The sequence below is a fragment of the Haliotis rubra genome, unplaced genomic scaffold (genome assembly GCF_003918875.1).
Source record: "Haliotis rubra isolate DU_JTF1 unplaced genomic scaffold, ASM391887v1 Scf518, whole genome shotgun sequence".
Lineage (NCBI taxonomy): Eukaryota > Metazoa > Mollusca > Gastropoda > Lepetellida > Haliotidae > Haliotis > Haliotis rubra.
Genome location: NW_025767211.1, coordinates 725,673 through 750,909, shown reverse-complemented (window position 1 = coordinate 750,909; position 25,237 = coordinate 725,673). Strand labels below are relative to the sequence as shown.

Below are 25,237 nucleotides of genomic sequence, written 5' to 3'. Positions count from 1 at the left end.
ATGTTATATGATATTTTATGTACACGCAAACGTACACGCCGAAGTGTTTGTCAAATAAATATGAAAAAATAATTATTCCACTGACAATTTGAGCGTTATATATTTGTGCTATAATTTGTGCAATTTTATAGGTTTGAGAATGAAGGTATACATAATTACAAAGATGTTAACAAAACATAACTGTAACAGAAAACAATTACTAATATTTATGAAAGTACGATACATTGACTGTATATGTGCAATATTGTCACAGAGAGAATGTACAATAAAGACGTTGCACTGTCATGATATGATTTAATTTTTGAATCACATTCAATTTATTTTCCAGATAAAAGAATAGTGAAAAGTGTAGAGATTTAGATTTCTATATATCGAATGTGTTACGGAATGCATGAGTTCTTTGCATGTATGTAGGCGTCCCTCTAGAAAGTTGGATGAACAGAAGACGTAATATCTGATACACGACTTATTGATGTAGATGACTTAGAGGACGGGTAAAATCATGTCTGGTGTGCCAGCTGAATGTACCGATATAATGTATAAATGCCATGATCCAATGATTTCAATCAATATATGATTCAAAAATACTTCATGGGAACAGTTTATTAGCACCGGTGAAAGATTTCCATTCCAGTTCCATGTGACCAATTAGACGACGACACTTTCTCCGAATTTTCCCCACAGGAACTTCATGACGTCCAACACTACCATCTCATTCGTGTTGTATTCCAACATTCTCAGAGCAAACACCCCGTCCGTAGCAAGGTAATCTCGCGTGAACTTACCCTCAGCGTGAGACTTCTGCAATTTTACGATCAATACTGCATAGGTATTTGTGTACATATGAGATCCGCTTGGATGGGATGATGACGTTTTTGAGCCACATGATGTAGCTGTAGACCCCGAAGAATATCATGATTACGAACCAGAACCAGAGAAAGGCGAAGATCTTTTCGTTGAACAAATTGATGGACAGCACGCATTGTACCGTATAGCGTTGAATGTTTTGCATTTGACGAATTTCGAAGTCACATAATGTTACCCTTTGGGAATCTTGGCGATTCCCTCAATTCGCTGTTCGTCAACAGGTGTTCGATCACCTCCGCTCCATATACCCAATAGTCCATCGCAAGGAATTTATTCAGCAGGAACAGCATGCCAACGGAAACAAACATGTAGAGGATCTTGATGCCAAGGTAGAGACCAGCTAAGTAGGTTCCAGTTCTTCTTCCAAGACAAAAGCAGCAGCAGCATGCAGAGAGTTTTTCAATGATGACGTGGAGGATACCAAACGTTGCCCGTTTTGATGCTCTGAGCCAGCGATCTATGACATGTCCTACTATTTCAATGTGATGCTCACGTTCGGATCCAAATTGGCAGTCATCACAGAGCGCGATCATCTTCTCAAGATTCACACCACTCTTCGTGTTCAGCATCTTCCAGAAGAGGTTAGGCGCTTTGAAACACAGAGCCAAGAAGAGCAGGATTATCGGAACCCATTGATAATATTTGATTTCTTTCTCCTCCCGTCGGTGTATGTCGGTGGGTACGTAGTCAGTCTGGGGGATGTAGTAGGTGTCTTTGATCCAGCAGATGGCTTCGGTGTAGTTACAGTGGGAGTCAGTGAACTCTGCAGGACACCAACAATGGATCGGGTCTCCCACGTACTCGGTCACGCCAACCACTATAGCCATGATGGCAAGCATCAGTACCGTCCATCTGTGGTGAAGGCGGTCGGAGATGTCGTCATCGGAATGTGGAGGGAATAGCCGTAACGGAAGGTCAGCTCCAACCACATACCTGGAAAGAAAGAAATATTACAATATATCTCCCATTGGAGTGAGTTTAGTTTTACGCTGCTTTCAGCAATATCACGGCAGGAGCTTCACACATTGTTCCCATGCGGGGAATCGAACTACAGGCTACCCCACCGCCCCTCCTATATTGGAAGTCCGCATAAGTATAAATGTATAGAGGCTTATGGGGACTTTACATGTAAATGGTTATACAAAGACTACTTCACATCTAGGCTAGCAATGCCACAGTTTATTTCAAGAACTGGCTGAAACATCATGGTTAAATGTTGAAACAAAGTATACATTTACACATACAGAGTTAGCTATTGGGGGTTTACGAAAATTTTAAAGAGATCCACGTGGCTTTGTCTAAAAATGCTTTTGCTCAGCTTTACGAAACACGAAGCCTAGGAGCTTAGTTTCCACACTGTTTAATTTGTTGGGCGCTTAGAAGACATTTTCAAACTTGACACATCGACAAAGATGATTCAATTCCTAATTATGTACCACATTTACCATTGTTTCAGGTGTATATTTGACTTGCCTTTGCAAGTGTCTGTGATGGTTGCCAAGACACAACACTCAAACACCTGGTGTCACCATTGTTTGGTAGTGACAAGGATATTTAGTCGCTCACAAAAATAAATCATAGCAATTGTATCATAAAGTGTTATGTTGTCATTGTACACATACACATATACATATACGCAGATATGTTAATGTTGTATTTTTTGCAGTTGTTCCATACCTTGAAGCTACGAGAATACTCACTCATAAAATTTGTTCAAATAAAGCTTTCATGAACGTACAATGACACTTGTATACGATATACACATATAATCCGTTTGTCTCTAAATGAGAACAATAAATTGCAAAAAAGTCCATTCAGTATTAATACGACACAATGCAATGAATACCCTGTATTTTTAATATCTGCTGTATTTCTATACCCACAACTGGAAAAAGTTGTTTACGAAAGGATTATGTTGTAAACAGAATTTGACACGTGGACACTATTCACGTGGAAATGTCCGCGAAGAAAGGCCAGTTCAGTAGCGCAATGCATACTTGCAGGACCTTCTAGGGCCAAACTGTTTGTTTATTTATACTTGGTGACTCTCTTTGTATCTATTAATAAAGATTATATAAGACTTACAATATTGATTGTTATGCGTAATAAATAGATTTATTCTTAAGGAATTTGATCGACTTCGCGGGAAGCGCATAGGACACATGTATGTCATGGCCAAGTTTGTGTACATACACATTGTGAGAAATGCTGGGTGACGTAAGAAAGCAAACAAACCATCACTAGTATGTTTGCATTGTATTCAAATTGTGTAAATATGATGAGGAGTTACATGTCCACCTATTTCTCGAACACCTGATATTATCAGTGATTTTCAGTGAACGATCTGTATAATTGTTTGTTTTGTTTGTTTGTTGTTTTACGCCGCAATCAGCAACATTCCAGCTATATGGCGGCGGTCTGTAATAATCGAGTGAATCGACCAGATAATCTAGTGATCAATATCTTGAGCATCGATCTATGCAATTGGGATACGATGACATGTGTCAACCAAGTCTTTACGGGTTCATTTAATTGTCTCCTTTCATTTCTTAAATTGTTGTTTACAACCAATGATAGACACTCCAATCTGGTTATTTTCTAGTGTTAACGTTTTAAGTTTCAACACAACGCAAAATCGTATTTTTATGTGCATCGTAATTTCATCGTACCGTTTTATATATAATCTGTTTTAAATTCGATTTCACGAGGTTCAAATTATTATTTATGAAACATGCAGAAACATAACCCGGAGACGGACCCGTCTGAAGTGGATGTCCTCGGTTATGTGTGTGTGGTTAGTAAAACGGTGTCTGGAGTACCGAGGTTCCCTTATATCAGACAAAATGAACGAATAATTGTCTTAAAGTTTATTCATAAAAATATAAACCATGAACAGTAACTCATGAATATAATTCACAAAAATGATCCATGAAACAAACGTAAATATATCCAAAACTAAAACAAGTATCATATAGGGACCACAATTTATCAGTACTTTCTAAAAAAGAAATTCTAACGCGTGACGTAATGGAATGTACATAAGAAAATTAGTGTTAACGTTACTTTGAACGGTATTATTCATGCAGTGATTTATACCACGCCAAATGAGTCAGGCCTACTTAATGCTTTGGAAATGCTTGAGTAACATGCCGGCATACCAAGCAATATATCAGTGCGAATCTGGGACCTTGACCCACGATCATAGGTTCCTGATATACCCAAGGGGCGTAACTCCACAAAAGTCGTAAAATGCCGCACCTCAAATATCCAATATCCAATAGACGGATATGGTATCACAGCTTTAAATCAACAACAAACCAAAATTCAAATAACTTTTCATACAAATCTGTAGAGTATCACAGTACGCTGTAGAGATCATGTCGGATCATGTGACGACCATTTGATTTCAATCATTTCAGTTGATTACATGATTTATATTTCGATGGGGTGTGGTGTGGGGTGTGTGGGGTGTGGGGTGTGGGGTGCATAAAAATACAGAGAGACCTCTTGTTATAGACTTCAACCTACTGGGTCATCGTCAACATTTCAAGAAAAGGTAATGTGAAAATTCTAAATAGATACGTTATGGCTGCGCGCAGTTTTGGATTGACACGTTTTACGCTGACAGGCGGTGCCCACCGTGTTACGATTTATCAGTTTCGACATGAATAGGAACTGAGGAATGTTTTGGTTCCCACTTTAAGCATATACCTCATTAATGTCGTATGTCATAGTATCTTATTCTTTAGGTAACTCAGATCTTAGTTAATTATGGATTGATGGCCTATCATTAAACTGGAGATAATCAGTGTGCTATTTGATTGATACGTATCAAATTTGCAAGGACGTAAATTTGCTATTGTCCAGTCTTTATTCCCTGTTTATGGCAACGTTAAGATACTTGATGCATGGGATCCTAACATAGATGGCAATGACGTAGGCAGCTAGTGTTACATATGAACATGGGAAATACGTGGAATGTTGATTGTAAAACTACTATTGGGAATGGAAATACAACGTTGGAAGAAACTAATTTACCAAAATAGGCTGCTACGTAAACAAAATATAAATAAAACAAAAATAAGGAAAATCTGAATACAACATAAACGTAACATAAACTAATTCACATTAAAGTGACGCTATAAACCACAATTGGTAATATGAACATTATTCATGACATGTTCTTTATATAACATGTCATGTATAATGAACTGAACTTATTATAATATCACATCTATGATGAGTGAGTGAATTTAGTTTTACGCTTCTTTTAGCAATAGTCCAGCAATATCACGTCGGGGACACCAGCAATGGGCTGTAAACATTCTACCCATGTTGGTAATTGAACCCGGGTCTTCGGCGTGACGGACGAATGCTTTAACCACAAAGCTATCCGACCGGCCCTCATCTGTAATGTACTGTTGAGAATTATTTATTTAAATAATAATAAACTGATTCTAGCATGAACGGGTCTCTGTGCGGTACTGATCGGTCTGGCAGGTCTATGGGGAAGTTTTACCATGGTTCCTTGTTGCGCAAATTTCGGTAACCAGGTATTTCCATCATAATGTAATGTTCCAAATAAAAGGTAAAGTTGGAACAATGGCTCCATATATCCATATCTTTTGTCAACCGTTTCTGTCAGACGCTTATTTCTAGGCCTTAAGTGAAATCTGTGATTTGTCCCAAAGAAGTCTCATGAGTTCCATAACCACCATTTCACTTGTATTATACTCAATCATTCTGAGAGCAAATACACCGTCCGTTGAGAGATAATCACGAGTAAACTTTGCCACGACCTTCGAATTCTTTTTCTTCAGAAGCTCTTTATCAATGTAACCAAGGTATTTATTCACAAAGTCACGCCTGATTGACGGGATGAGTATTTTCTTCATCCACATGATGTAGCTGTAGAGGCCAGACATCATCATTATCACAAACCAGAACCACAAAAAAGGCAAATATTTTATCATTGTACAAGTTCACTGACAACACACACTGAACGGTGAACCGTTGAATATTTTGTAGTTGACGAATATCAAACTCGCACAATATCACGGTAGGAAATCTCGGCGATTCAGGTAGTTCTCTGTTAGCAACTAGGCTTTCTAAAACTTCATATCCGTAAAACGTATATTTGATGGCAAGGAATTTGTTCAACAGAAGTATCATACTAACTGACACTGCCAAGTAACAGATCTTTACTCCCAGATACAGGCCTGCTAAGTACGTTCCAGTCCGTTTCCCAAGACAGAAACAGAAGCAAGCAGAGATCTTTTCAATGATAGTATGAACAGTTCCGTAAGTTGCTCTTTTAGATGTCGTCAACCAACGATGTAAGAAGTCTCCCACTTCTTCTATAGCGACTTCCTTTGGTCACCAATCTGGCAATCATTGCAACGACAGATCATCTTATACAAGTTAGCCCCACTTGCCCGTCTTCATCATTGTCCAGATGATATTTGGACCTTTGTAGCAAAGTGCCAGAAAGAGGAGAATCGTGGGCACCCATGGGTAGTACTTGACTTTAGCATTCTTATTGCCCTCGTCTGTCGGGAGACTTTCATCAATGGGGACGAAGTAGTTCTCCTGGATCCAGCAAAGAGACTCGGTGTAGTTACAGTGAGAATCGGTGAACTGAGCCGGGCACCAACAATGGATGGGGTCGCCAACATATTCCTGATACGTCACCAGCAAGGCCAGCAGGGCCAGCAACATAACCGTCCATCTGTGGTGGAGGCGGTCGGCGATGTCGTCGTCGGAGTTTTGAGGTGTTACACGGATGGAAGGAGGATCGATGTTACCAAACCTAATAATAATCAAAATAAAAGTTCAGCATGCATTCTAGTCTAGTTCATGCACTGACTACATCTACATGTACCGTTAGTGACACAAAGAAACAGAATAATATGCCATTGCTGCTCGCGTCTGCTGACCACTTGAGCAGGAGCGTTTTCGTACCCGTAAAGATCGGGTTGAAATTGGTCTTCAGTAACCCATGCTTGTCGTTAAAGGCGACTAACGGGATCGGGCGGTCAGGTTCGCTGACTTGGTTGACACAAGGCATCAAATCCCAATTGCGTAGATCGACGCTCATGCTGTTGGTCACTGGATTGTCTGGTCCAAATTCGATTACTTACAGATCGCCGCCATATAGCTGGCATATTGCTGAGTGCTGCGTAAAACTAAACTCACCCCTCATATTTCCTCACGCTCTACGGCTTTAGGATTAGTTCGCTTACTTTGGATAGAAGTGCGGCGTTACACAACAAACAAACAACCTGCATTTGTCGAGTTCAGATGTAGACCACAAAATACGTTCGCTAAATCTCTGACATCATCATCAGCATTTTCATCATCATCAACAGATACATTTTAATGAAGTGTACCATGTTCAAAACGTACCGCTGAAGTATTGGCTAGACACATTCATATTTTGCTTCAATGTACCAGTCATAAAAAGTCCGAGTCCATGACAGGATTCGAACCACTGATGGGATTCAGATCCGAGGTCGGACGCCTTGTCCAAATGACCAGAGTGGTTGATCCCTTTAACAAGTTAACCACATAAGGATGTCAACTGTTGATTGACTCCACGAGCCCTTGCATATTGTATTCTAAATAAATAGTGACGTTAAATATTAACTCACTCACTCACTCTAAATAAATACATGCTTGCATTACCAGGCGTTTTGGTTATTCCTCTCTCAGCAACATTATGCTATCATTTCAATATTTCGTATTCTCTCCCCCTCTCTACCGGGTATTATGTATACAAAACTGCCACATGCTTTTGTGCAGAGGTACATCTCTTTGCAATTCAATTGTTGCACAGCCAGGTACAAAAGTCAATGACCAGCATGTTTGATCTCGTATAGGATATGAAACAGACACGCCGTGTCTTAAAACAAGGATTTAGACACATGGGTGCCACCGGTGGGGCACGATACGCTCACTTTTTTCGCGAACAACTGATTTCATCACTATTTGATAGTGACTCATAGAAACATGCTCAGTCATCACAGCTCATTTGGTCAATCACTAGATTGTCTGGTCCAGACTCGTAAACTTGTAATACTGCTGAATGCGGCGTCAAACAAACACAACCTGATAAGAGCAACAATTGTGCTATCGACTCTGCTTTTAGCAGAGATTTCTTACGAAAGTGGAAAGGATTTTGCCATCTCATTGCTCTTTCAACATGCTCTTACCATGCTAATATATTCTCTCATATTGTGCAGTTGACTCATTTCATCTGGGGCGGTGGGGTAGCCTAGTGGTTAAAGCGTTGGCTCGTCACGCTGAAGGCCCGGGTTCGATTCCACACATGGGCACAATGTGTTAAGCCCATTTCTGGTGTCCCCCGCCGTGATATTGCTGGAATATTGCTAAAAGCGGCGTAAAACTAAACTCAGTCAGTCATTTCATCTGTCATACATCAAGCCACACTTTGGACAGCTAAATGATATGTGGAACAATTGAAACCAGACCACACTTCCATGCAAGACGGCTAAATGTTATATGTCCACGCTCGATGACGTGATCATGCAGATGATACTGTGAACAGATGGTTTATCGCCGTTCATCTCATCATCCCTCTGCAACCATTATTGGCATGAGTATATATTTGAGTGTTGAAGACCATTCCGAAGGCCTTAACCTGATGAAGAGTTGTATTAATATTCAATTTGATATAGAAAAGTCATATTAAGTCACTATGTACACGATTACCGAGATAGAACAAAATATTTGACGGCATAATTTATTATAAAATTCACAATACATGTTTAACAGTGTTGGAGCGACACGTCAAATGTATCATACTCAATAAATGGAATTCTTGGAATGTGACCAATGAAAAAATATTTCACATCTTAATCATTAAGCTATAAAACATCCATTTGGATTTTACAGCTAATATATACATGAGAGAAACAAAAACCGTATTATCTCAAAATAATGTGACACTACTGAGAGTTTATAAACCATCCGGCGACGTCTACCTTCGTGTGAAATAACACACTCTGGAACATGTCCTGCTATAGATATAATACTAGTACCGAAGTGAATGCGGAAAAGAAGCTAGCGGTATATATCTGACAGACAGATATGAGACAGAGAACACCTTAAAAAAAGACTACGAATTCTTAAACTGGACCTTTCAGATTGAGCTGTGGGTAATGCTATTGTAACTTTTTCTCAAATCCATACCCCATAATTGAATATTTACCATATATGGGTTCCGCCAATGGGCTAATGTATTTTGTATTAAGTTTTTTTTATTTTGTGTCACGTTTGACAGAACATAAAATTTTAAATAAATCTAACATAAATATAACATTTTAAATAAATATAACATAACATTTTAAATATATATATAACAGCTCAAGTTCGAACGACAGCATTCTACACTTTGAGCATGTACATATAATCTATTTCATCACTTTAATACATGATTTATGCATTACATCTATAAATATCAAACATATACCTGCATATCGCAACTGACACATTTATGGGAGTCTGTTACTCAGACACAGGTGAGCGTTAGCATAGTGCTTCAATAGTTCTGATTAAGCGTTTGAATAAAAGAAACATCTATTCAACTTAAATCTGTAGTGCGTAACATTTAAACAGATTTTGATACGTCTATAATAGTGTTAATTTGTAATATGACGTGGATTAATGCAAACAAACAAATATATAGGATTAACAATTGATATGTAAAACGTTTACGCTTTCTAAATTTATCTAATTTCCGATTTCTTGTCCTTAAGAAACCACCAACAGAAAACTGACATACATCTCAGTGTCTTGCAAACTGAAGGAAACATCAAGTAACACATTAATACAATTCCCAAATAAATACCTTTCAGGTGCTCAAAATCAATTTTATCAGAAATCGTTGCTGAAAGTGGAGTCCACTGTGCGATTCCAACTATACCCTATCCTTAGATAAGCTGCGGATAGCTGCAATACTAATGATGCGGCTTAAAACAATATTTACTCACCCTATCCATGAAATAGTAGCCTAATGGTTCACGTGATCAAAATCGGGAGCCTTTTAAAAGTTCCACCCGGTCACCACTTCTTTGAAAATCCCTATGTTCATTTACAGCTTTAAAAAAATTCACATCAGGAGCCTTTTAAAAGTTCCACCCGGTCACCACTTCTTTGAAAATCCCTATGTTCATTTACAGCTTTAAAGTAATTCACATCAGGAGCCTTTTAAAAGTTCCACCACCACTTCTTTGAAAATCCCTATGTTCATTTACAGCTTTAAAATAATTCACATCGGGAGCCATTTAAAAGTTCCACCCGGTCACCACTTCTTTGAAAATCCCTATGTTCATTTACAGCTTTAAAAGTAATTCACATCAGGAGCCATTTAAAGTTCCACCCGGTCACCACTTCTTTGAAAATCTTCTTGTTAATTTACAGAAAATAATCCACATCAGGAGCCTTTTAAAAGTTCCACCCGGTCACCACTTACCCTATGCATTTACAGCTTTAAAAAATAATTCACATCCAGATTATTCAGGTTGGCGTGACACGACATCACAACAATCAACCCAAACGTTTCCAGTGTTAGACCATGACGCCCTCCCCAAAACTGTCCCACAGGACCTTCACTATATCAACCACCAGCATTTCACTTGTGTTGTACTCCAACATCCTCAACACAAATACACCATCCGTGGAAAGATAGTCTCGTATGAATTTACCCCTAGCGTGATTTTTCTGAAGCTTTCTGTCGACATAGTGCAGGTATTTGTGAACGAAAAGGTCCTTCCCGAAGGAATCATTAACTTCTTGATCCATGTAATGTAACTGTAGAGTCAATTAAAGTTATAATTACTAACCAAAACCAAAGAAAAGCAAATATTTTCTCATTGTATAGGTTAACTGCTAAAACACATTGCACCGTGTATCGTTGAATATTCTGAAGGCGGCGTATCTCAAAATCACACAACGTGACTCTGGGAAACAGCGGAGATTCTCTCATTTCCTTATTTTTAATGAGATTATCAATCATTTCTACTCCAAAGACCGTATACTCCATTGCCAGTAATTTGTTGAGTAACAACAAAATGCCAATGGACACAAACACGTAGCTAAATTTGACACACAAATACAGTCCTGCTAAATATGTCCCATTACGTCCTCCGAGGCAGAAACAGAAACAGGTGGAAGTCTTTTCAATGATGGTATGTACCAATCCATAATGAGCTCGTTTTGATGTCGTCAGCCAACGGTCAAGAATCCTTCCAACAACCTGAACACTTTCTTCTCTCTTGTCTCCAATCTGGTTTGAATTGCAATAGCAAATCATCTTCTCCAGATTTATTCCACCCTCCCCATTCAGCATCTTCCAAAACATATTTGGAGTTTTGAAACACAGCGCTAGGAAAAGTAAGATGATAGAAACCCATTGGTAGTATTTTATCTCCAACTCTTCTCTTTCTAGGACATTGTCCGGTAGGTAATCGTTAGCTGGGACGAAATACGTGTTTTGGATCCAACACAAAGCCTCGGTGTAGTTGCAGTGAGAGTCCGTGAACTCTGCTGGACACCAGCAGTGGATTGGGTCCCCCACGAGGTTGACAAGCATCACCACTACGGATAACAATACCAGTAGAATCACCGTCCATCTGTGGTATAGCCTGTCTGTGATGTCATCATCAGAGTATACTGGGAACACCTCGATATTGGGAAGGGTGATGAGACCCAACTCGAACCTAGTAATAATCAAAACAGATAGATTCAGTGAGTGAGTGAGTTTAGCTTTACGCCTATTTTAGTAATATTCCAGCAATATCACGGCGGTGACGCCAGAAATAGGCTTCACACATTGTAACCATGTGGGGAATCGAGCCCGGATCTTCGGCGTGACGAGCGAAAGCGTTAACCACTAGGCTACCCCACCATTCCAACACTTTTTATGACCGCCCTAACTAGATTCAGAATTCCCCCTCTTCATACCATCTGATAATTCACCGGTGCAATACGTGATTTAGCAACGTGATATTGTCAGTACGGTGACCAGTCGTGTATAATCAAACATGAAAGGCCTCCAAAGACCAATACTCAATCTAGACTTCTAAACTAGCATTCGTAAACCTTGTGGTCACATTATTCCTACGGTGGTGTGGTTTACATGCCTACCATTGTCAAGTGAGACATTGTGCCCGTGAAGATCCGGGTAAAATAGGTCTTCAGCAACCCATGCGTGTTGTAAGAGGCGACTAACGGGTGGTCAGGCTCCATGACCTGTTTAACACATGTCATCGTATTCCAGTTGCGTAGAACGATGCTTATGATGTTGATCACTAGATTGGCTAGTCCAGACTCGATTACATATATTTACAGACCGCCGCCATATAGCTTTAATATCGCTGAGTGCGGCGTCAAACCAACCAGCCAACCAATTGAGACATTGTATTTAGGTAAGACGCCAGTCATCTATAAACTGAAGTAGGAGCGGTGTGTATGATACTGGCCTTGGCACACCTCGTGTTACGTTTTATTTTTACATGAATGTTTCAGTGTTTCCTTAAAACCCTCCCGCGTGATGTATTAATGTGTCACTGATTATGCAACATAGAGAAACACTACACCAAGTATTCATTGTGAGTTTGTGTTCTTCGGAAATACGCATTCCTGTTTAGTCTCACGATTACCTTGAATTTACATGAGAATGACTGACTGCATGAGTTTTGCAATATTCCAGCAATATCACGGCGGGGACACCGGAAATGGGCTTCACACATTGTACCCGGGTCTTCGGCGTGACGAGCCAACGCTTTAACCACTAGGCTACCCCCACCGCCCCTACATGAGAATGAAGAGATACATGTAGATACATACAGCAGGATATCAATGCATGTAAATTCCTTGAAGCACACCCTCTTTCAACGAAATCAAGGTTAATTGCTGTTGTGGTATAATTGTATGGGTTTGCGTAACTGATACCCATAGTCATAGTCATATCCATTGGTTAGAAGTAAGAACCAGTGATGTTGAATTGACTTAACCTAGATCGTTACCTGCAATGGTCACCATACAACGTTACCATTATGAATCGCTCAGTAACTGTTGTCAGATACATAATAACGAATGCAATCGTTTAAACCCTTTCATAATCACATGAAATTAAAGGGGTCCATTATGCGATTCTCTTTAAGGGTGAACTGCCGAAACATAGCTATTTGATAACCGCTTTGTGGATGTTCAACTTCAAATTAGAGACAGCACTGTGTCATAACTATCATATGCGTAATTTATAGATGTGTGCACACACTAACCTCGCTCAATGATATAATATATCATCTTATATGAGGGCGGTGGGGTAGCCCAGTTGCTAAAGCGTTGGCTCGTCACGCTGAAGACCAGAGTTCGATTCCCCACATGGGTACAATGTGTGAAGCCCATTTCTGGTGTCTCCCGCCGTGATATTGCTGGAATATTGCCAAAGGCGGAGTAAAACCAAACTCACTCACTCACTCATATTGTATGAACTGAAGCAAGGTTTAACTAAACGTCGTTGTTAGTCTATAAAATTTTGGAACTTCCTTCACAGAGATTTCAGAACGTCCATCACAAGCATCTCAATGTCGATGTTAATGGTCAAGCATCTGCAGGACAAACACCATCTGTAGGTGGATAGTTTCGAGTAAACGTTCCTTCATTTGCGTTTGTATTATGATCTTTGATCTTCTCAAACACGTACAGCAGCCAAACATCACCACCAGGATGAACCAGAACCACAGAAAAGCAAAGGATGTTTCGTTGTACGAATTTACAGACGAGACGCATTGTGCCTATAACATTGGATGTTTTGAAGTTGTCAGAAAATCGCACAATGTAACTCGCTGGGACAAGTGGAGATTCGCGTATTTCACGGTTTAGTATAAGATGAGATATCAGTTTTGATGCATACAAAGTGTCATCCTTTGCAAGGAATTTGTACAGCAAAAGCATTTTCAAGGAGATGTACACGCTCTATGTCCACTTCCTGGGCAGAAACAGTGGTAGGCTGATACCTTTTAAAGATGCCGTTGACAGTTTTAAGGTCTTATAGGATCTTGTTAGTCAAATGGCCAAGCTCTTTCGTCTATTTCAACAGGTTTCTTCCGTTCTTCTCCGACCGAAACGTCACAACAGACACGAATAATTTTCTCAGATCCATTCTGGGCCCACATAACGATGTGTCAGATGCATAGAGACCACACGTACACTGTCGTAGATGCTTACGGGTTTCATGCACTACGTATCGAATACATACCTAACGATTTCACAGATGAGCATGGGGCACAGGTTGCTATGTGCCAGTTGCCCGCGGGTGAATACGTATAATGTCTCCGATGAACGTATAACAATGACTCTGATGAATACGGGGCACACGTAACAATGACTCTGATGAATACGGGGGCACACGTAACAATGTAGGAGACGCGGCACATTCAGAATGTTTCCGTTATATTGCACACATGATTTTCTAGATGTACACGAGAAACATCTAACAGTGTCTCTTTGCCCAGGGACACTTGTGACAACGTCTCAGATGTACAAGGGCACACCTAACAATATACCATTTGCCCAGGGACACTTGTGACAACGTCTAAGATGTACAAGGGGCAACTGACAATATCCCATTTGCCAAGGTACACTTGTGACAACGTCTCAGATGTACAAGGGACACAACTGACAATATCCCATTTGCCAGGGTACACTTGTGACAACGTCTCAGATATACAAGGCACAACTGACAATATCCCATTTGCCAAAAGGGACACTTGTGACAACGTCTCAGATATACAAGGGGCACAACTAACAATATCCCATTTGTCCAAGGAACACTTGTGACAACGTCTCAGATATACAAGGGGCACAACTGACAATATCCCATTTGGCAAGGGACACTTGTGACAACGTCTCAGATGTACAAGGGGCACAACTGACAATTTCCCATTTGCCCATGTACACTTGTGACAACGTCTCAGATGTACGGGGCACAACTGACAATATCCCATTTGCCCAGGGACACTTGTGACAGCGTCTCAGATGTCCACAAGGTATACATTCTATGTATATTAGATGCATACGTTGCATACAAAACAATGATTCTGATGCATAGATTACAGCGTCTCATATGAGCTCTTATTATGGCTCAGATGCATTGGGAACAACTGACAATGTTTCCACAGTCATGCACTCATGACTGTGACCTGTACGCCCATTAAGAGGCATTTGTTGCAAGCTAAAACATGTCGAAAGAGTCATTCCTTGGGAAAACTTGACAAGTGGTATTGTCGACTAGTTAAGTCCAACATATCAATGACTTCAAAGGCAGAATATATTGTAAACGTACTATCTGGAACAGTGCCAAAGGAAATATATATATATATATATATACCTGACATAGTCTGTTTGCTTGTTGTTTTACGCCGCAATCAGCAATATCCCAGTTGTATGGCGGCGGTTTGTAAATAATCGTGCCTGGACCAGACAATCCAGTGATCAACATCATGAGCATCGATCTACCCAAACGGGATACGATGACATGTCTGTAACAGACATAGCTTTGTGTACCTGCGATTTGAAGGTACTTCTCTTGGGTTAATAGTACCAAGAAATATACAAAGAGAATATTTCCGGCCATGTCCGATCTTTACAGGATTTCCTTTACAGGATTTCCTTTACAGGATTTCCTTTACTGGATTTCCTTTACTGGATTCCTTTACTGGATTTCCTTTACTGGATTCCTTTACTGGATTTCCTTTACTGGATTCCTTTACTGGATTTCCTTTACTGGATTTGTCTGACACTTACTCATATCTATATCACCCTATATGATGACAATTGTTTAAAACTTCATAGGAATGCATGTTGTCAACATTTGGTGTGGCTTACTTTCGCTGGACTTGTTCTGGTAGAATAGAATTTCAACACACTTTCTCTGTTTCTGTGACAGAGATGTTATCGATTATGAATAAGGTTGCGTCATTGGCGTATGTATTCCACGTTTTAGGTACAAACAAGAGTGCTCTTTTACTGACGATTTTAAAGATAAGGGTTACAACATTCATGTGTTTCATATTTCGATCTGTGCATAAAGATTCAGAGTGACAAATAATTCTTCTCATGGTTGTGTATGACAACAAGGAAGATTTCGGCTTCCCAGTTGTCAACTTTCTCTATTGTCTGGTCCAGACTCGATTATTTATAGACCGCCGCCATACTGCTGGAATATTGCTGAGTGCGGCGTAAAACGAAACTCACTCACTTTATGTCGAGTAATGTTCAAACAGCTCCAGGCTGGGGGGTATTTACGTTTCACACCTTTGTCATTAAAACTCGAGCACACTCTTATTACCAAGATTTCGAAGAGCGTCATATAAGTCAATATGTGTTCAATCATGATTACTACGCTACAGCTCTCAGCAAAGCTTTCCAAATGTTTTATGGATAGAGATATTGAGTGAGTTTAGTTTTAAGATAATGATGGCTTGTTGGCGATATGTAGAGATAATGGAGCTTCAGATAACGAGGGTATGTGAGAGATATATGGAGATAATGGAGCATCAGATAACGAGGGTATGTGAGAGATATATGGAGATAATGGAGCATCAGATAACGAGGGTATGTGAGAGATATATGGAGATAATGGAGCATCAGATAACGAGGGTATGTGAGAGATATATGGAGATAATGGAGCATCAGATAACGAGGGTATGTGAGAGATATATGGAGATAATAGAGCTTCAGATAACGAGGGTATGTGAGAGATATATGGAGATAATGGAGCATCAGATAACGAGGGTATGGGAGAGATATATGGAGATAATGGAGCATCAGATAACGAGGGTATGTGAGAGATATATGGAGATAATAGAGCTTCAGATAACGAGGGTATGTGAGAGATATATGGAGATAGTAGAGCTTCAGATAACGAGGGTATGTGAGAGATATATGGAGATAATAGAGCTTCAGATAACGAGGGTATGTGAGAGATATATGGAGATAATGGAGCATCAGATAACGAGGGTATACGAGAGATATATGGAGATAACGGAGCTTCAGATAACGAGGGTATGTGAGAGATATATGGAGATAATAGAGCTTCAGATAACGAGGGTATGTGAGAGATATATGGAGATAGTAGTGCTTCAGATAACGAGGGTATGTGAGAGATATATGGAGATAACGGAGCTTCAGAAAACGAGGGTATGCGAGAGATATATGGAGATAATGGAGCTTCAGATAACGAGGGTATGTGAAAGATATATGGAGATAACGGAATTCCAGATAACGAGGGTATGTGAGAGATATATGGAGATAATAGAGCATCAGATAACGAGGGTATGTGAGAGATATATGGAGATAGTAGAGCTTCAGATAACGAGGGTATGTGAGAGATATATGGAGATAACGGAGCTTCAGAAAACGAGGGTATGTGAGAGATATATGGAGATAGTGGAGCTTCAGATAACGAGGGTATGTGAGAGATATATGGAGATAACGGAATTCCAGATAACGAGGGTATGTGAGAGATATATGCAGAGAATGGAGCATCAGATAACGAGGGAATGTGAGAGATATATGGAGATAGTGGAGCTTCAGATAACGAGGGTATGTGAGGGATATATGGAAATAGTGGAGCATCAGATAACGAGGGTATGTGAGAGATATATGGAGAGAATGGAGCATCAGATAACGAGGGTATGTGAGAGAGATATGGAGATAGTGGAGCATCAGATAACGAGGGTATGTGAGAGATATATGGAAATAGTGGAGCTTCAGATAAAGATGGTTTGTGAGAGATATATGGAGATAGTGGAGCTTCAGATAACGACGGTTTGTAAGACATATATGAAGATAGTGGAGCTCCAGATAAAGATGGTTTGTGAGAGATGTATGGAGATAGTGGAGCTCCAGATAAAGATGGTTTGTGAGAGATATATGGAGATAGTGGAGCTTCAGATAACGACGGTTTGTAAGACATATATGGAGATAGTGGAGCTCGAGATAAAGATGGTTTGTGAGAGATGTATGGAGATAGTGGAGCTCCAGATAAAGACGGTTTGTGAGAGATGTATGGAGAAAGTGGAGCTCCAGATAACCAGATGTTGTGAGAGATATCATTATGTAAATAAAATGGAGTTACAGATATCGAGATGTCCTGTGTATACGTATGTGAGACAGAGTCACGATCGGACTTCATGAAGACAACCTTGCTCTTTTCATCACAGATGTCTCTCTGGCAGCCCTTATCAGTGCACCACCTACATAAATATAAGGATGTTCCCATAAAGATACAGGAGTATCATTTTATACTTGTCTGTGCCAGAAGGAAGGTAGATGGCATACCAGGGGGAATTGACAGCGTCGAAGATGCGCTAATTGAAACAGTTCTACATGTTGATTTTGGCTTGAAGCGACATGGCTTAACGAAGACTCACATACATCAGATAACATCGTAACACTCGGAGTTAATCGGGAAACTGTTTCTAGGAACGACATCAGTTGGTCTTACGTGGCGTTTATCCATAATGCTACAATTTATTCTCGAGAGAAATGGCAATTTGAAATGAAGTATATTGTAGCCATGTGGTACCGAAACGGGTCTTTAATATGGACGAGACACAGTACTCAACATAGACTAATGCTTAGTCTCTGAATATATATAATTTTGATAGCAACAAACAAGTCCATTTAAATTGAAAAGGAGCTCCAGGGAGACCAGAGATTCAGATCCTGAACCTGAGGAAATCTAGACTTGCTTTATTTAGGTCTTTAGCACTACATGGAAGGCTTGGCAGTAGGGAAAATAATGTGGTTCAGGGACTGTGAGACAGACTATACTCACCACAGTGAGGATCGGGTTGATGAGTTTTAACTTTACTAATATGGTTGATCGAGTAATTTATTGAGTAACAGAAATTCGCAAAGGTGCGGTTTTACCAAATCATCATAATATTAGAACTTGGAATTTTCTCAGATGTTAAGATTACGATCATTACAGTGCAATATTGGTCTTATGTTTCAAGTTAATTTCAGATAACAGTAACGTTACACATACTATCAAATAACGTCACCTCAAGGTGAAGGACGTAGATGTACCGCCATCTTATGTTACAGGTCTTTTCTAATTCTGTGTGATTCTCTGGTAAACTTGCCAAGTTCATAATGGTGTCGGAAAGAATTAAATACATTGACCTATCTTTTGGATATGATTCCAGTTAATTTCAGATAACAGTAAAGTTACATATACTATCAAATAACGTCACCTCAAGGTGAAGGACGTAGATGTACCGCCATCTTATGTTACAGGTCTTTTCTAATTCTGTGTGATTCTCTGGTAAACCTGCCAAGTTCATAATGGTATCGGAAAGAATTAAATACATTGACCTATCTTTTGGATATGATTGCAGCATATGTTGAATGCATATTCATCAGTATTAAAGAGTGAGCCTGGATTAACGCCAGTTTAAAAAAATACCCGAAATGGTGAAACTATTTTACGTCTGTCACATGAGAGAACCAGAAATTATCGCTAACATACCAAGCTATCAACAGGAATCGGTATTCCAAGTCACCATCGTTGGATCATATTAGCAAAGCTATACATTTATAAGCGGCACACCCTGCCCCCGGAACAAGTATTCGAACTGTTTTGATTGTGGACGAACTGGGTATTTTTTAGCATTACACACGCACCTATACCAGATACAAGTATCTTGTTCAAGGTTAGTTCAGGTATTATGTGGTGTGTGTTTGGATCACAGAGAAAAAACTTTCAGTGTTTGATTACTATTTCTCGGGAATACACACTTACTTTAACATCGCCATGGGTGATGTGTGTGTAAATATAGAACGTAACAGTCACGTTGTTACTGACCACGTGGTGATAGTAATACACAGAGGCTACACGTAGAGCAATACAAGGCGTTCCCGGGTCTACAACACATACCTGCAGCCTAATGAGATGATGACGTGTTTTGAATGACTGTCAGGACATGATAGAGAATGGTCTCGTCATACAAAGGATCTGGGTTCAAATCTTGGGACTGGTCCAAACTGTAAACCCTGCTCGTATAGGGAAGTAAATCTAACCAAAGCAGCTGAAATTAATGTTTTGTGTCAAGGTGGTTACCACGTACTAATTTTCTGGTTTCTTGGAGTTCGTTTGTCAAGGGTTAGTTGTCGTTGATGTCGTAATTGTGTTATGGCGTCTCGCCAACGAACAAATATAAGGTGTAAACCTACAATGCTGACGGGCGAAGAAAGGAAGTAGAAGAAATGAAAACGTTGTTGTAGTGGTAGTAGTGATGGTAGTCGATCTGGTAGTAGTAGCAGCAGTGACATTTGTGGTAGTAACATTGGTACGTAGTAGTAGAAGTTGTAGTAGCAGAAGCAGCGGCGGCAGCAGTAGTACTAGATGCAATAGGGGCATGATAGTAGTACCTGCAGCGGTAGCCGAAGTAGTAGGGGGAGTAGCGTTTGTATGTAGTCGTAGCAGAAACACCAGCAATACCAGTGCGGCAGCAGCAGTAGTACTAGTAGCAGTTGTAGTAGTAGCAGTTGTAGTAGCAGCAGCAGCAGCAGCGGCAGCAGTAGTAGTAGTAATAGTAGTAGTAGCAGTAGTAGTAGCAGTAGCAGTTGTAGTAGCAGTAGTAGTAGTAGCAGCAGCAGTAGTAGTAGCAGCAGTAGTAGCAGCAGTAGTAGTAGTCGTAGTGGGAGTAATATTAAAACAGCAACAGTAGTTGTACTAGTTTGGTAGTAGTTGTAGCAGCTGTAGCCGAAGTAGTAATGGGATGTTGTGATTTTGGTAGCAGTAGCAGTAGCAGCAGCAATCCCTCCTACTAATTAACTTCATCTACCCATAAACTACGAACCCCAACAATAAGAGACAACTACTCCCTCAGTGCGTCCTGATACTGATCCAGAAAAGGTCGCCTGTTGTACATCTGTGTATCTTGCCATGTAACAGCAGGAACAGGCACAGTGTACGGCTTTAGACTTTCTCTAGAGTGTGCTCATATTGCATGGTAACTGGAAACCCAACACTCTGAACGTAAGGCACGCCCAGACAGATAGCTAAGGAAAGTTCATAATAGTAATTTCCAAACATGCACACAGAAGACCAGGTTGATAAACGTCATAAAGATACGTGAAGTTTCCTAAAGATGTTTATAATGTTGAGTCTTTTGCCTCACTGCAATGCAACCCTACGTGTATCAATGTCATATGCTTCAGATGGGTTTGTCTTGCTTGCCTACTATAAACCAGGAAACTATTCTCTGGTAAATCTGTGTCGCCGAGGACGGGTAAACATTGAGACCGGAATGTTCTGTTGCGATAACATGCCTAGGCTCCCCGACTTGGAGATACTGAATCAGGCTCGCGCGTCTGGAGAATATGGTCGTACACACAGAAGAGTGACATTTCTCTTGAAACCGGATACGGCCATGTTGAACGTGATGGTGCTAGGCTCAAATAAGAGACGCCATGTCGTTTGTTTTAATTTACTAGATACTCCAATATCGGGAGGTTAAGAGTTGTTACGCTACATTTATAAGATTGTTCTTATTAAAAACATTACAAAATACGTCTCGTTAAATGGTTAATAACTAAGACACGTAAGACAAAGGGAGATAACTGCTGTGGTTATCCTCACTGTCGCGCAACATACGTAACAGCTGGCTTAGCGCACGTGCCGAGTGCTGACCCCTGACGGCAGATTCCAACGATAGGGACAGATGAGCAGAAATATGAGATTTCAAAAAATACGATAAAACTTCCGTCTTGTTGAGGGCGTACTCGGTTCCGAGAGACGAGTGTTTTTGTTTACGCAACGTAAACGTGTTAGCCTCAAAGACCCGCCCATTGAAATGTTTTCAGTCAAGCCGTGTGTGGATGTCATTTTTAGAACAGTAGTATTTTCATATGATCTTTATTTGCTTTCATTTATTATTGCAATATTTGTTCCACAAATGCCAAATGGTCACGTGGTAGCAGGATGTAGGTCAATTTGACGTCCCTATGATCATTAGAAAAGAAATATTTTCTTCCGTTTGTATTGAATTTTTTTTTTACATAACTAGCATGAGTCTTGCAAACACAATGTTAGTTTTGATACCAAAACGAAAGTAATTCTTGAATGCCAAAACTTACATTTGAATGCACATTAGACAAAACTGCAAGGGAAAAAGAAGTAAAACTTGGATTTCACTGAAAACTTTCCAACATAATAAGGCTGAAAATAGTCTCCAAAACAGTGACTTAATGACCCAAACACAAACAATTAATGTATAATACTTGTATCAAATCGCCTATGAATGACCATTTCTTATTTGTTTTTTTAATCAGCATTATACATTGTTTCTTAAGTTTTGACCGATGGCTTAAAATACAGTACAGACTGACATCCCCAGTTTGGACCACCAAACGACATTGATCCAAGTAGTCCCTAGCGATGGGAATACATCTGCTTCAGCATCTCTATCTGACCAATGGTTATGACATGGGACTCGGCAAGTGTCCATCAAAACACACTGAACACGTTCAGTTGTAATGTTAAAAGCTTACTGTAACTGTAACGGTGAAGGAGAGTAATGATCGACTTCGGGCTGAGATCGCATCAAAGACGTGGGCCCAGTTTAGCTACTTTAACTATCGGACTAAACCAGTACGTCATTTTGCACTTTAGTGTCCAAGCTATTGAAGCCAATACGTGTTAAATGTTATCCAAGGCCGTTCTACATCCCCCTATTATCAAAACCGGTTATCTCGATTCGTTCTTGCCGTGTTCACTTCTATTCGTTATAAGTGAGTGCGTAAGTGAGTGAGTTTAGTTTTACGCCGCACTCAGCAATATTCCAGCTATATGGCGGCGGTCAGTAAATAATCGAATCTGGACCAGACAATCCAGTCATCAACAGCATGAGCATCGATCTGCGCAATTGGGAACCGATGACATGTGTCAACCAAGTCAGCGAGCCTGACCACCCGATCCCGTTAGTAGCCTCTTACGACAAGCATAGTCGCCTTTTGTGGCAAGCATGGGTTGCTGAAGACCTATTCTACCCCGGATCTTCACGGGTCTATTCGTTATAAAGGTGGTGGAATAATTATATGTATAACATTCGAGTTACTGCTTAAGTTATATTCTTTTACGGAACTCTTCCAAATACACGTAGGATTGAACTAAGTTCAAAGGATATAATGTTACCTGTACGTAAACACATTACCTCGTCAGGTTATTCTACTTTGATCGTTATATCAGTGTTTTGTGTGTGTTGCTCTTTTTCAACTGTTTCAGCCAGGTGTTCAGGTATTGTGGGGAAACAGGAAATTGCATTTTCATCTGCAACACGTAACTTGATACATGCATTATTTCAAGCACTGGTATCTTTTTGTACACCATACGTGTATTTACCGTTGTCTGTCTCATCTTCGGTGAGACAACTAAATGTTGAGTTGTCGTGAAGATAATATCTTTCTTGCCTGTCGGTGTTGTTATTTGTCGTGAGGATAGTAACATGTTCGCTAACAAACGTAGGAAGTTGTAATGAGTATAGCACATGTATGTTGAAAGATTACTCTAAATTATTAACAGATTGTAAGAGAAGGTGAAGGAGTAAGAAATTCAGAAACGAACAGGAAACGAACGATTCCAGATGTTAAAAAGGATTTTTTGTGGACGGTTGCGTATTTTTATCGTGAGACGAGTCCCATGATTCGTTATTTATCGAGACCTTTGACATATTCCGGAGCATCTTCAGAGCACATCTCAAACGTAATACCACATAGGGACAGAGCATAGGTGAAAAATTACTAACATGTATATAAAAATAAAACATCGAGAGGAAATGCAATAACATAGATCGATCACTGTACGCGCATGTAACAAAATACATGTTTTAACATGAACATATACTCATGCCAATAATGGTTGTCACCCCCTTCAATTTTTTCAATTGGAGAGGGGGGTGGGAGGGGGGTGACAACCATTATTGGCATGAGTATATTTTCTTTATGTAAGCATTCGCATCAATTTTTTCAATACAGAATCGCATGGACGGAGACGCTGCTATGATAAGTCTATGGTTCTACATGTCAAGAAAACCAATTTATGACATGGAAGATATATTAATAATTTTTTTGTATATTTTCTCAGTGTATTGTGCGCATGGGCAGATGTGCTATTCATGTAGTACGGGAATAGACAACGTAATGAATCCCAGCATTTTACTCAGTGCTTGAGCATGCACCTGAAAGGATGCTAACATCGCAGGAAATGCATAAAATGACATATGCTCGGATGTGGAAATGCATTACCCTAAATGACATGTCGTCAATGTAACGATATCTAATATTTAAATAAATGAAACTAAACAATCAAAATATATATAAAGATACTCGCGTTAAATAAAATGAACGAAAGCGTACAGAAAAAAGGAATTAAACAATATCAGACAACGTTAAATAATTCTTGTATTTTCTTTCATTACTGTCAAAACGCTTCGAGCGATAAGGCGTGTGCCCGTGTATTAAACCGCAATGCGGGGCTCCACATCCAAGCATGCATTCACGTTCCCACATGACAAGCAATATATACCATTTCTCCCGTGCAGTAGGAGGCAACGCTCTTTGTCTACTGAACATGATCAAATACCGCTTCCTTCACCATTTCCTATAAATCTTAGAAGCAGAATAATTTAACAAGTTTGACAAAAGTAATAATACGTAAGAAAAACTACGGAAATCAACTTACGACATGTTTTAGCCTTCCCTTGTCGGTTTCACGGTCTTTCAAGCAATAAGCCAGTCTGAGGCAGGCGTTCAATGCAAGCTTCATGGTTATTTTTAGCACTGAAGGGGATTCCCCTCTTTTCAGGCGCAGCATGACCACATGTCCTTACTGGTATATTGACAACTCATTTGCAGGTGACACCTGTCAATCAAGGACGACAGCCAATACAAAAAACCTGGGTATGTTTTCTGAACTTGAAACTGATAACAACTTGAAACTGATAACATTCACCGAAAACTATGTTCACTTGTTTTGAGGACGGCACTTTAAAACTGGTTGTATGGAGTGGAATTATATTACGAGACACTTCCTAAAATTGTGAACGGGAAGTTACTTCGTAAATTAAATTTGTAATGTTACGGAGTTTAACCATTGCTTCTAACACAGACAAGTGATGAGATTATTGTTATTAAATACACAGAAATATAGAACTGTGTATTTTTCTCAGTCGGGGCGGTGGGGTAGCCTAATGGTTGAAGAGTCCGCTCGTCACGCTGAAGACCCGGGTTTGGTTCCCCACATGGGTACAATGAGTGAAGCCCATTTCTGGTG

The 25,237-nt window shown here is 39.9% G+C and overlaps 1 protein-coding gene across 1 annotated transcript; it reads right to left on the bottom strand.

Moving 5' to 3' along the window:
* Nucleotides 1-648: 648 nt before the first annotated feature.
* On the bottom strand, nucleotides 649-24,726 carry LOC124292443 (innexin unc-9-like). Its single transcript, XM_046729522.1, has 3 exons — nucleotides 24,647-24,726; nucleotides 1,043-1,800; nucleotides 649-821 (listed from the first exon to the last, which is right to left on the bottom strand). The coding sequence occupies exons 1-3, from the start codon at nucleotides 24,649-24,651 to the stop codon at nucleotides 649-651; spliced, it is 936 nt and encodes a 311-aa protein (XP_046585478.1). The 5' UTR covers nucleotides 24,652-24,726.
* Between the last annotated feature and the right edge of the window lie 511 nt (nucleotides 24,727-25,237).